Source organism: Lipotes vexillifer, unplaced genomic scaffold (genome assembly GCF_000442215.2).
Source record: "Lipotes vexillifer unplaced genomic scaffold, Lipotes_vexillifer_v1.1 scaffold293, whole genome shotgun sequence".
Lineage (NCBI taxonomy): Eukaryota > Metazoa > Chordata > Mammalia > Artiodactyla > Lipotidae > Lipotes > Lipotes vexillifer.
The window spans coordinates 561,642-576,228 of NW_006782084.1; the positions used below are offsets into that span (position 1 = coordinate 561,642).

The window sequence follows — 14,587 nt, forward strand, 5'->3', positions numbered from 1 at the left end:
GGTACGCGGGCCTCTCACTGTTGTGGCCTCTCCCGCTGTGGAGCACAGGCTCCGGATGCTCAGGCCCACCCGCTCCGCGGCATGCGGGATCCTCCCGGACCGGGGCACGAACCCTCGTCCCCTGCATCGGCAGGTGGACTCTCAACCACTGCGCCACCAGGGAAGCCCTCTCCCTCTCTTTTTAAAACCTTTGCTTTCTTATTCATTCTGCCTTAGAAAAACAAGATATACTTCATTTTCTATTCTAGTTGAGTTTTATTTATGGTTACCCTAGAAATTAAACATATGAATTAGAAAATAGTTTTATAAAATTATTTACTTCATTGATCTCCTATCATACTCTATATCTCTTATTAGTAATACTTCCTCCTTGAAATAACAAACAAAACTTTTAGGTGTACCTAAGACTAAAATACCACATAATTTCAATCTAGTACCTGAAGCTCAGTTATTTCTATTCTTAAGATCTATTACTTCTTCTTAGTTTCTATGGAATTAATGTCTGAACTCAGGAAGTAGAGATAAAAACATAACCATTTTTAAAGAATCATTACCAGCATAATTAGAAACAACTCTACATTTAAAATAATAATCTGAATTATCTTTCTAAAATATTACCCCTTACAGTTAAGCTTTTATATTTTATTTTTTATAGATTTATTTATTTATTTATTTTTTGGCTGCATTGGGTCTTCGTTGCTGTGTGCGGGGTTTCTCAAGTTGCGGCGAGCAGGGGCTACTCTTCATCGACGTAGGCAGGCTTCTCATTGCGGTGGCTTCTCTTGTTGTGGAGCACAGGCACGCGGGCTTCAGTAGTTGTGGCTTGCGGGCTCTAGAGCGCAGGCTCAGTAGTTGTGGCTCACGGGCTTAGTTGCTCTGCGGCATGTGGGATCTTCTGGGACCAGGGATTGAACCCATATCCCTTGCATTGGTAGGCAGATTCTTAACCACTGCACCACCAGGAAAGTCCCCAATTAAGCTTTTTAATTTAAGATATTATGTTATGTTAATTTACGATATTGTGTTAGTTTCAGGTGTACAGCAAAGTGATTTAGTTGTGTGTGTGTGTGTATATATATATATATGTATATATATATATATATATATATACATATATATATATTCTTTTTCAGCTTCTTTTCCATTATAGGTTATGACAAGATACTGAATATAGTTCCCTGTGCTATACAGTAGGTCCTTGCTGTTTATCTATTTTACATAGAGTAGTGTGTATCTGTTAATCCCAGTCTTCTAATTTATCCTCCCCTTTCCCCTTTGATACCCATAAGTTTGTTTTCAATGTCTGTGAGTCTATTTCTCTTTTATAAGTAAGTTCACTTGTATCATTTTTTTAGATTCCACACATAAGTGATATCATATGATATTTGTCTTTGTCTGACTTACTTCATTTAGTATGATAATTTCTAGGTCCATTCATGTTGCTACAGATGGCATTATCTCATTCTTTTTTATGGCTGAGTAGTACTCCATTGTATATATGTACCATATCTTCTTTATCCATTCATGTGTCGATGGACATTTAGGTTGCTTCCATATCTTGGCTACTGTAAATAGTGCTGCTATGAACATTGGGATGAATGTATCTTTTTGAATTAGAGTTTTCATCTTTTCTGGAGTTTTCAGGAGTGGGAGTGCAGGATCATATGGTAACTCTATTTTCAGCTTTTTAAGGAACCTCCTTACTGTTCTCTATAATGGTTGTACCAATTTACGTTCCTGCCAACAGTGTAGGAGGGTTCCCTTTTCTCCACATCCTCTTACAATTAAGCTTTAACTTTTATTTTCCTTTAAGTAGCTAAGCCTAAAGATATTGTAGAATATGGGGGTGAAGAGAAGAAGAATCTCATCATTTTTTTACGTAGAGATTTTTTCATTATGTCAAGAATGTGCTGGCATTGCTATCACTGTTATTGTCCTGTCCCTCCCTCTTTTCCTTTCATCTTCCTGCCTCAATTTCTTCTGTCTTCATTTTTTTCTTATGCCCTCCTGCACTGCCTCCTGCTATCCTTCTTTTCTTCAATTTTATTTGCTCTCCTGATCTATTAATTGAGGTCAGAAGACCAGAAATGATGGCAGCTAAGCTAAGTTTGTTTGGATTATTTGCTGTTGTTTCAAGTCCAAAAAATACTTCTGATGATCTAATCCAGTGTCTTCCAACTGTGCACCCAGGGTCCCCAGGTTCCTTCCTTATCTCCACCCTTACATCAATCAGAGAAGTTCCTCTTTTATCTTTTTATCTTACCTCTAGAGTGAAGTTTAGGGTTCATTTTTTCAAGGGGTTCTGTGACTGTGTTTTTAGGTTGATATTATCTATCTATCTAAATGTTCTAACATTCATCCACTGTGATTCTAATAGCTGTCAGAGTCCTAGAAGTGATTTTAAAAGAATGTCTTGTTTCCCAAATTAGCAGTGAAGTTGTTTCTAACTAAGTTAGTGCACCCAGTTGTGGTTAATAAAATAAAGTAAAAATGCTGTCATCAGGCTGGGGGCAAGCTCCTGGAAGAGGAGAGCCAAAGTTGGCATGCACACAGCTGCCTTCCCTGCCAGTGTTAAAGCATCGTGGCATTATTTTGCTGTAAGTCGAACCCAGAGTCCATATGAACCCAGAGGGACATCAGAGGCGCTAAGCCTGACCCCCAAAATAAAAGCTATCATCTCTGCTCTAGATAAAGTGGCCAGAATTTCAGATTCTTTTCAGCTGAGAATAACTATCTACTCCCCCCACCTAATACTGTATATAAAAATCCTTTAAAAAGCATTTAAATTGTGTTCCATAATACTCCTTTTTTAGTATAAAAAGGTTTTTTTTAATGGATAGCTCTAAATGCTAAATTTTATATCTAGCCCTGACTCTCACTTTGGTTGTATGACCTTCATCAAGTCTCCTTAACCTCTTTGTGCCTTAGATAGCTCATCTGGAAAATGAAGCACTGAGATCCATTAGATCCTAGATCCAGATCATAGATGGGATCCTTTTCAAGTCTGAAGATCTAGAATGCTATGATTTATATCTTATTGTATCATATGCTTCTGTTTTTCAAATTTAAAAAATAATCATATATTAATGGTGATTTATATTGGGGGTAATAAGTAATGTTAAAACAATTGTGGTAAATAACTTCGTTTTTTGTTGATTCAAAAAGAAAACGATGCTTGGAAATATTATGCTACCCACTGTGAGCCTGGCTGGAATCCCCACAATCGTAATTGCTATAAACTTCAGAAAGAAAAAAAGACCTGGAATGAAGCTTTGCATTCTTGCCAGTCCAATAACAGTGCATTAATAGACATAGATTCGTTAGCAGAAGTGGAGTTTCTTGTAACCTTCCTTGGAGATGGTGAGTGCCAAGTGTCTTTGGTTTAAGAAGTATGAAATTAATGTAGCAACTCTCTTTATTAGTGAAGTTGAAAAGAAATTAAGCTGTTTAAAATTGATTCTTTATGGCACATGTATCTGAAATTTCCAAATAATATCCAGGAGTGAAAATTCACTGAATTTTTACAAAATACATATTCAGAAACTTTGTAACATCTCATAGATGCCAGATATATTACATGTTTTCATTTTGGGTTTTTTTTTTTAAGGGGGAAAGGTCATTTCCTGAAATTTCTAATTTAAAAAACCTGAACCTGTAATTTAGCACAATGAGCACTAGATAGCAGTAATGTGCTGTGGCCATGTAATCCAAGCAATAAAGAAAATTCCTTACAAAAATGATTATATTAAAATAACTTTAGCCAGTGAAAATGGATAATTTATTTGGTGTGGTGTTTTTCAAGATGTGTAGCATGCTCAGGGGTTCCGAGCTCTGAGGCCTCCACCCAGCTTTACCCACCAGAGCAGATCTGCCCCTACCTATGTCATATATGGACATAGAATTCTGCTGGAAAACATTGAAATCATTGACTGAGAGTAAATCTTTTTTTAGTGGAAAAATCCGGCGTCTACTCTATTTCAATGTTAGGTTTTAGTTTGGAGTGAAAACAAAACTCCTTCTGTCATTGTTCCTCACCCTTCGCATTTGGGATTGAAAGAATCCTGTGGCTGCCTCTGGGTCAGCGGGGCACTGGAACACTCTCCCAGCCATCGAGGGTCTTTTCTCCCTGCCTAGACTGGCAAGCTTTATTTTATTTACTTTTTCAGCAACCCCACTGCTCCTATTCAATGTTTCTAAGAATTTCTGCTCCTTTTTTTTCCCTAGCCAAAAGAAAAAAAGTAAAGCTAGACATCATTTAAAGGTTTTTTTCTAAGTGCCTTTTCTTAATTCGATTGACCTTCCTATTTTTCCTTTTTTGTGGTAGAAGAAAAACCAGACTTTTCAGATCTACTTTCCATAGTGTAGCACGAACTAACTAGAGTCCTGGCAATCTGACTTGCTTAAGCTTTGTCCTTGCCCTGGCTTTCACTGACACTCTGACTCACTTATAAGGCCTATATTGAGTAGATCTGGATAGATTAATGGGGGAAGGGTTTAAGCAGGTATTTTATACCAAAACTTAAACAGGTTTCATTCCAAGAAGAAACAAAGAAGGAATCACATGCAAAGTGGTATATATTGGTAATAGCCCCTCTGTGTTATCACCTTTGCAGATACTAGAATTCTTGTAAGTAATTTACGTTTATCTCTTGCAGAAAATGCATCAGAAACATGGATTGGTTTGAGCAGCAATAAAATTCCAGTTTCCTTTGAATGGTCTGATGGCTCCTCAGTCATCTTTACTAATTGGCACACACTTGAGCCCCATATTTTTACAAATAGAAGCCAGCTATGTGTCTCAGCGGAGCAATCTGTAAGTTGATTCATCTGTTCAATGCTCACTTTGCTGGACTTGTACAGAGGGCCACCTGTGCCAGGGACTTGGGCTGTGGCAGAGACCAAGACAGGCACAGTGCCTGCTCCTCCTGGGGCTTCCACGCTAAGCAGTAAAACATATACACACTAAAAACACATGGTAATTATAGTTGTGATAATAGCTCTGAGGACATAGGTGCAAGATGGTGAGAAACTTGGGTTGGGACAGCTACTTCAGACAAGACAGTCAAGGAGGGCTCTCTGAAGAGGTGACATTTAAGCTGGGACTTGAACAACAAAAAAAATCTCTTGAAGAGCAGGAGAACATTCGAGGCAGGGGGCAGCAGCCCAAAGGCAGGCCAAGGCTTGCCATGTTTGATAATCAAAAAGGAGACCAGGATGGTGTGGAGGTATGGACGGTGAAAGGTGGTAGGAGATGGGGCAGGAAGAATGCAAAAATGTGAGGCTTATAGGCCTGGGATAGGACCCACTAAAGGGCTTCAAGTAGATGAAAGCATGATCTGATTTACATTTTAAGAGCAACTGTAGCTGCTACATAGAGAATTGATTGGAGAGAAGAGAGTGAAAGCAGAGAAACCAGTTTGGAGGCTACTCCTGTGGTTGAATTAGAGTAGTGAATATGGAGACAAGAAGACAGATTCAAGGATCCTCTAGAAGACAGGAATTGTTGCTAAAGCAGACGTGGGGGTGAGAGACAGGTAGGTTTTTGGTTTGAGCACCCACCATTTTGGTGGGTGAGGGTGCCACTGACCACCCTGGTGAAGATGAGGGGAAGAACCAAGGAGTTCGGAAATTACTCTGGAAGGTGATGGTTTTTAAGCTCCATTATCTTCTTAACATAAAAGGATTTCAACACTGCATGTAACCTCTTTGAAAACTGCAAATCAATGGAAAACCTTGCTGTTTTCTTCACATGAATGTGATGGTCCCAGTGACCTTAACATTACACTTACCTTTATGTGCTAGTCTCTCATTTACCTAAAACCTCTGATTATACAGAATTTGTTTAATCCCAAGCCATTTGAAGGGTTTTTTTTATATGTTTTGAATAGACAATCTCTTTGATCAGATAGCTACTGAACTCACTGGTGAAGTTTTAGGAGGTTATTGGGATTTGGTAGGCATGCTTACTCTTTTAAGACACCGGGATACCATATCAAGTTCCCCCAAGAAGCAGTTTATTAAATGTTACTTAAGTAGCTTGACAAAGTGATTGTGCCAGCCAAACATGGGAAATGTCTGAGCACTTACTTTTTTTTAAGCACTTACTTTTATGACACATTTCATTGTTTTATCTTTCAAGGCTGCCACAAATCCATGCAGTTACAATGATAGTGTCTCAGAGTCACACTTGAGGGGGAACAATGACCTCTCCAAATGTTTGTTTTGGGTGTTACTCTGCTGAAAACCACTATAGTTTATTCTACAGTATTTGATGCTTTATTGGTTCATTAGTTTTGATATAATTAAGGTGATCTTAGTTTCCTATTGACATTCTCCTTTTTTATTTGACAGACATGGGTATTTCACTTAGCATATTCACAAAGCAGGAGCCAACATTTGGACAGACAAGTTGTTTTTAAGAGAGTGAGGATAGGTATTAATATTATTGGATGTGTTAGAACAATGCTGCTGTAAATGTGGTATTTTGTGGCCCCTTTTTAGCAGCTCAGTAGCTCCTTAAACAGTAGATGCATAAAAAATAACACTTATTCCCCTAAAGTTGAACTCAATATGAATGTAATTATTATAATTAACTAGTTACCTAAACATGGTCGATACCTCAATTTGAATCTGAGAGGTTGGTAACCATTCATCTGTCCATCCAATGGTTACTAAGCAACTACAGTGTGCCTGACAATATCCTATAACTGGATGGTTTGCTGGAGACTCCATGGGGATGGGCTACAAGGCTGCTCTTACAGGTGAAGGTGTCAGCCTCCTACATAGTATGTTTCTGAGGGTCATGGAAGAGCTCTCTACTCACCTAAAACCCTGCATGCCTGAGATACCTAAATTTTGAATTTGAATTGTGTGAAAATTTAAATTGTGTGGTTTTAGCCTAAAGGTCTGGTTTGTGTTAAAATAAAAAATCCTTTGGGAGGATAAAATTTTAATCAGTTAGCAGTTATTGTATTTCATCATCAATGAAGGATATGAGAACAGCCTTCATTAGAACTAGGAGAAGACATGAAGGTATCTGCCCGTCATATAAAGAGGAAATGGAGTGGGGCTTTGGAGAATTTGTGATGAATAAGGGTACTGGGGGTTGAACATGAAGTTCAGCTATGATGATGTTATCTCGGGTAATTCACGGTGCTTTCCAGGCATTTCCCCAGCATCAGGATTATACAGCATCAGGTAAGCAGCGAAGCATTCAATTGAGCACCTAGAAGTGATGGGAGAGAAGAAGCAGCATTCTCACTTGGTCAGGGGAATAGTTTCATATAAGTGGTTCTCGAAGTGTGGCCCCCAGACCAGCAGCATTCACATCAGCTAAAAACTTGTTAGAAGTACAAATTCTCAGGTCCCACCTGACTTACTGAATGAGACACACGGATCCCAATCAACTGTGTTTTAGTAACCCCTCCAGGTGATTCCAGTGCACACAAAAGATTGAGAATCACTACTTATCCCATCTTTAACAAAATATTGAGAGCAGTTTAATGTAAAGCCAGACCTCCCACTCGTATGTAGAGAATCAACCTTTTCTAACACAAGATCCTGACACATTACGCCCCCTTGAAACATGCATTATTAATCATATTTTAATTCAGAATTATTGACTTTGACTATCAGCATCAATAATGGAGTGTATTCATTCATCTTGTAATATTTTTCCTCTTAGGAGGGACACTGGAAAGTTAAAAATTGCAAAGAAACACTTTTTTACGTTTGTAAGAAAACAGGCCGTGTCCTTTCCGACACTGAATCAGGTTGCCAAAAGGTAAGAGCTGTGAACACTGCAGGGACTTCATAACCAGACTGATTTATCCACCATCAAATTAAAGTGAATCTCTCTCCCTCTCTTTCCTGCCTTGGCTTCCTCCTCTCTCTCTTTCCCCTCCTTCCCTTCCTTTCTTCTTTCCTTCCCTTCTTTTTTTTCTGAGTGGGCTATTGTAACAAACCAAACAATTATCAGCTAGGGGCACATGAAAGATTTACAGCTCTCGGAAGGATTGTTGTCTTACCATCTATTTCCACCCAAGACTAGTTTTCTTTTGAGATAAGAAATGTAAATGATCCTGTTATACCATCTGTATAAACAATGTCTATCATGTGATACACTGTCTCACACGCGGTTTTCATTGTCTTCCAATGAAGACTGTCAGAGTGAAAGCAAATGCATTCCTTTGAGTCAGAGAGTGACCTTCTGCACCCAGTCTTGTCTTCCTTTTCACTTTTCTTAAAGTTGAATATTAGAATAAAGTACAATAACAAAGAGAAGTGCATGTTTGCAACACATTTATTATTTAGGAAAGGGATAATAAAAATACTTTGTATTTTAAGTAATAAACTATTTTTGGTACTTAAAGTACTATTTTCAGTACTAAAAATAATAAAAAACATACTTTAGGTTTAAACTTTAAAGGTAGAAAATAATCTGTCTTAAATTTCTTAAAATACATTCAATATTCTGCAGTGTTACAAAAAATTTATCTACCAGTGTCCTTAGCACATTCCCTCTCTCTCATCACACACACACACGCACACAAACACACGCACACACACACACACACACACACACCTAAAAATTTTGGATTTAACTATTGGAGATTTTTATGCTGTGTGAATCTCAAAATGTTCACAAATCTGGTTTTTATGCAATTCTCTTTTAATTATTTTCTCTTCTAATCCAGTTACTTATGTTCCAATTAAACGATAACCCCTCTCTTCAGAAACTGCATTTGATTCATTCATCAATGTGTAAGCATATTACTCTTCACACTTTAGCTGAACAATACATGTGCCATAGCTGACATGTGACCAGACGTTTTACCTAATGATTACATTTCCTGAATTAGTTATTACTGATCACTTATCTAATCTCTATCTGATCAGAAATATTGAAAAAAATCCGTCCTACAGTGGCTTTCAAGGCAGCACAACATGTTTTATTTGTGTCGAAAGAGTAATTAACTTCTTACACAGCAGAAACAACTGATGTTCTATCTAAACTTTTGTATACTGCTCCCCTCTTTCTGACCAGCCTTATCAATATTTAAGGATTCTGGGTTCAGAGCCAGTTCTTTACTCTTGTGGCGAAATTCCATTAATTTCTTTATGCATCTATGAATATGGTTTCGAAAGTTTCCTTTCTTTTAGCCATCTGCTTCAGTGCAATTCTCTAAACAGTCTGCACATGCAAAACCAACTTATAAAATAAGTCTGGATAATTTCAAAGCAGAAATTTTTAAAAATTTTATTTCCATCTGAGTCACTTTTGGGGGACTAGATAATATGAGCAATCGTTTCAGTACTGTCACCATCATGATTTCATGGCACCTCATGTACAAAGGATATTCACAAATACAATCAATTATTCTTCCCGCTTTCATTGTGCGGACAAAGTCTTATAGTAGAGTCTTTGTTTTCCGGTTCTTACTATGCCACATTTCCCCCCCTTTCCTTGAGCCTGTTCAAGTTCTTGGGTTTTTTGTTTTGCTAAGCAGCCTATGATCTAAAAACCACTAATGAAGAAGGAGTACTTTGTCAGAAAGGTCAAATTGTCAGCCTTCCTCCTCCTGTCCTTCCAAATACAAAAGCAGTCTAACCCCCTGCCCCCTCTGGAGTGACCCACGGAGGGGTTCTGGCTGACACTGTCAATTACTCACACAGATAAGGTTGGGGAGAGAAGTTAAGGGAGTGAATTCAGAGCACATCCTGGCGGGCTGGATGTGGTGCTCCTGTGATCCACGCCTCATTTAATAATGTTTTGAACTAAAAATAGCTTATTTCTAAAATAAGATTTTTCTCTAATTTACTGCAAGGTTGAGACATTTTCTGAGTAGTATAGCAGAAATCATTTTATATCTGATCAAAATCTGGCAAGTATTGGCATGACACAAAATGAAGTGTATTTTAAAACTGGTGAATACATAAAAATAGACTGATAGAAGTGATATGATTTTATAATATTGGAAGAGAAAGAACTAAAATAACTAAGTTGAAATATAGAAGACTAATGAACCCATGTCTCCTGTACCGTATGATTTTAAAGAATAGAGCCACCCTTCTTTGCTCCCAGGGCTTAGCCATACACGTTTGTCATTTTTTGTCAGGTGCCAAAGCTTGTTTGCTTTCTCTCTAAAAGGTTAGCCAGTTGACTAAGGAATATATATATATATATATATATATATATATATATATATATATATATATATTTTAGAAATATCACTGATGAATATAGATGCAAAAATCCTCAACAAAATACTAGCAAACAGAATCCAACAACATATTAAAAGGATCATACACCATGACCAAGTGGGATTTATCCCAGGGATGCAACGATTCTTCAGTATACACAAATCAATCACTGTGGTATATATATATATTTTAGCAAATTTCTATTTGGAAGCTGGACGATCCAGATGAAACCATTCTGGATTGCACCAAAATTAGGTTCCAGGCCAGTTTATCCACTAGTCTCTGACTTACATTATCTAAGTCCCTAATCTCAGTGGGACAACATGAAATAAGCAGTATGAAAGACCCTTAAAAAACAACAACAAAAAAAAAACCAGTACAGTGTTATCTAGACACTTATGTCCTCTTTGCTCATACCGAGTTCCTGGCTCTATTCTGGGGTCTCTGCCTGCATTTTCTCCCCTTGATTCTCAGAACAACCCCATGAATACTATTATTATCCATATTTACAGAGGAGAAAACTAAGACACATAGAGATTAAATAAGGTCACGTGATGGTGGAGCCAGGATTCCAACCCATGCATTCTGTCCTTAAAGCCAACATGTTCAATTTTTACCATCCCATAGGAACCATTTACAGTAAATCTTATAAGTCTGAACAGAGAGAGAGAGAAGGAGAGAAGGAGAGAGAGAGAGAGAGAGAGAGAGAGAGAGAGAGAGAGAGAGTGTGTGTGTGTGTGTGTGTGAGAGAGAGAGAGAGAAAGAGGAAAGGAGAGAAGGAGAGATCTTGAGTGAATGTCCCTTTTCTTTAATTTGCTTTTAAGGTTTTGAGCTTAAAGATTTTAAATTAGTTAAAACATTTAGGTTTTAAGAACTAATTAAATAAATGTAGAAGTGGCTGTAGCTAATGGCAGGTAGAATAAGTATAAATATATCAAGACAAACATTCAAGTTTTGAGTTTTGAGTGGGTCAGAGAAGAAACTGGTAAATGAGAATACACCAAAAAAATATATTTTACTATTTAACTAAATCAGATTGTGTCCTTAATTTTCATTTTCCTTGTTTAAGGGATGGGAGAGACATGGTGGATTCTGTTACAAAATTGACACTGTCCTTCGAAGCTTTGACCATGCCTCCAGTGGTTACTACTGTCCTCCTGCACTTGTAACCATTACAAACAGGTAAAATAGAAATTTTCTATCAGAAACATGCAGTGCTTTTTTGCCGTGAGGGTTCTTGGAATGATAAAATCTAGCCACAATCAGTAACTAGTGAAAATCTAAAGTGTACTGTACAACAGAGTATTAAGTTATTTAAATTATTGATTTAGATGAATTTAAACCATACAATGTTATTTTTTTTTTTTTTTTTTTTTTTTGCGGTACGCGGGCCTCTCACTGTTGTGGCCTCTCCCGTTGCGGAGCACAGGCTCCGGACGCGCAGGCTCAGCGGCCATGGCTCACGGGCCCAGCCGCTCCGCGGCATGTGGGATCTTCCCAGACCGGGGCACGAACCTGTGTCCCCTGCTTCGGCAGGCGGACTCTCAACCACTGCGCCACCAGGGAAGCCCCTATAATGTTAATTTTAAATTGATTTTTGAGTAACAAATAGTAAATTACAATTTTCAGTTGTAATGATATTTTATCTAAGTGCTTGTAATAGAAAAGAAATATGTTATTTAAATATGAAGTGTTTTTTAAATGTAATGTGTATGAGTCATGTGGAGTTTTTTTAGAACAAAAGTAAGTAAAACTAAACTGTGGAGGATTTTCAAATGCTTCCCCATTGCTTCTTAGGTCTACGTTTGTTTAGATTTAGATTTCTCTATGCCCAGGTATCTTTACCACACAAACAGAGAAACTGTGCCCTTTTGACACTCCGTACAATTTGCAACATGTTACAGATGTGTAGCAAGGGATAAAAGTACCAACATCAGAAGAGACCTCAGTGTCACTATCAATGCCAGGAGGACAGTGAGAGCTGGGAGACAGACTCCTCCAGGCTGAAGACAGAATCAAGGTAGAACTCTTCAGTGGTTCCATGGAAAATTATACCCACAAAGCAAGGCACTTACTTTCTTACCGAAGTCATTGCCTTTAAAAACATCTGTTGAAGACCAGGAATCAGGACAACTGGTGCTATGGTTTTATCTAGAGACCCCTTCACATGCAGGTCTAACCTGTAGGAGGAATTCTGTGTGCTTTCTCTGCTCTCCCCACATGGGAAGTCAACGTTCAAAGCCGCCAGTGTTTCCTTCCTCCTCTTACCTCTTACCTTCTGTCCCAGTCTTTCCTCCAAACAATGCACAGGAATGCACACACATACACACACACACACACACACACACACACACACACACACACACACAGAGGGATAGATTGACCGCATTTGGCAAAATAAATTGCCAGGTGAAATATTTTATGCTCAAGAAACCCTTTCTTCGGGGCACAGCACCACTTCTGATGTATCTCAGTGTTGTTTTTAGTTCTCCTTTCTCCTTCCCAGAATAGCTACCAGGCAGAAGAAAGCCTTTATCCTCAGCCTTGTTCACCCACCCACAAGCTTTCGAGAGTACCTTGGGCTAGAAGTCCTCCAGTCAGTGAGTCAGCATTGGCCTTTATTCAGGATCTTGACCAATGAAGATATGCTCTTTCGTTAATTATAATGTTTTTCACTGAAGAAGTTCTAATTATTTCACCTGTTTTTACATCTTATTCTTTCTTTTTTTGTGTGTAATATTCATTGAGTGTCTATCACATACCTGGCACTGTGTTAACTACTTTTCATATGTTATCTGACTATGCAAAAATCAACAGTCAAGAGTTTATTAGAGGGACTTGCCTGGTGGTGCAGTGGTTAAGAATCTGCCTGCTAATGCAGGGGACACAGGTTCGAGCCCTGGCCCGGGAAGATCCCACATGCTGCGGAGCAACTAAGCCCGTGTGCCACAACTACTGAGCCTGCACTCTAGAGCCCACGAGCCACAACTACTGAGCCCACGCACCACAACTACTGAAGCCTGTGCGCTCTAGGGCCCATGCTCCACAACAAGAGAAGCCACTGCAATGAGAAGCCCGCACACTGCAAGGAAGACTAACCCCCGCTCACCGCAACTAGAGAAAGCCTGCACACAGCAACGAAGACCCAACGCAGCCAAAAAATAAATAAAAAAGTTTATTAGAAAATTATTTATTGAATATCTATACTGTGAGAGGCATCATATTAAACACTGGCATGCTGTACAAAAATATAAATAAAAATAAAAGGCATAGTGCAGTTGCCCAGGTGCCACTTGCAGGCCAGCAGCGAAAGAAATAGAACATAAACACATGAAACAAGTGAAGAAAGTGGAATAACACAATAAATGGACAAACTCAAAGTGACATTACAGATAACTCATAGTGCCCAAGTGACCCAAGTAAAGCAGAAACCTGTTAGAGTTCAAACACTTCATTTTCTAAGAATCCTTTGGGGACCTCATGCAAATGATAGAAAGTGTCTAGAAAAAAAACCTACTATGCTTCATTTCCCCCAAAACTGAATAAGAGAGTGTGCTGTGAATACTATAATTTTTTTTATAAACTGTATTCAGTAGCCAAAGCTGATGTGTAGTGCAACTCTAAAACAGATCTATAGCTTGGGTAAATTTGTTTTCATCCCCTCCTCTACCTCCTAGGCCCCCCAGGTGACTTTTTGCTGGCATGCTACTCAGTCACCAGTCAAGCCCCAGAATACTACACGTTAGTCCCAGTGAGGCATCTCTCCCAGGCAGTTAACATGCATGAACACTGCCTGGCAAACATGTCTGCATCCAGAGCAATGACTCAGAAATGAGACATACAAGTTGAAGACAGGAAGTGTCCTAAGCTCTTGATTTTTATTCATTCGGACCTTATCAGATAAGAAACAAAGACCCACGGCATACTGTTCTTTGAGTGACAATTCACATTCGAGTATTTTTCAACAGCATCTTTTGTCTGAGAAGGTTGGGCAGTAGATGGACAGTCTCCTCAGATCCAGGAGTATCCACTAGCAACCTTGGTAATCATTTTCTTCCATTACCGATTTCCTGTTTGAGTTAAGACACCCCTGTCACTCACCAGTACCCAAGCTTGTAGTTGCTAATTGATTTTCTACTCTTCTGCACAACTGAACAACAGATTTTATGGACACAATTAGAACCACCTGCTACAAATTAGGTCCTTCTTTTGTTATGGGGCAACTGCTCCTGGCCTAGGACTTTTAACACTTTGTGGAAGAGAGAGGGGAAGAAAAACAAACCCTTATTGCCAAATAACAGAATTTTATTTGCTTGCTGTTAGAAAATTTTGTTAGGCCTGGCCACCTGCTTTCAGACAGAGCAGGAATGCAAAACTTGAGTTC

At 38.6% G+C, this 14,587-nt stretch overlaps 1 protein-coding gene across 1 annotated transcript in view; it reads left to right on the forward strand.

The window, feature by feature from the left end:
- PLA2R1 (phospholipase A2 receptor 1) overlaps nucleotides 1-14,587 on the forward strand; it is a 113,623-nt gene that overhangs the window by 34,444 nt on the left and 64,592 nt on the right. The window contains 4 exon segments of the mRNA XM_007454986.1: nucleotides 3,166-3,360; nucleotides 4,656-4,813; nucleotides 7,685-7,783; nucleotides 11,273-11,385. Of these exon segments, the coding sequence (XP_007455048.1) occupies nucleotides 3,166-3,360; nucleotides 4,656-4,813; nucleotides 7,685-7,783; nucleotides 11,273-11,385 (565 nt within the window).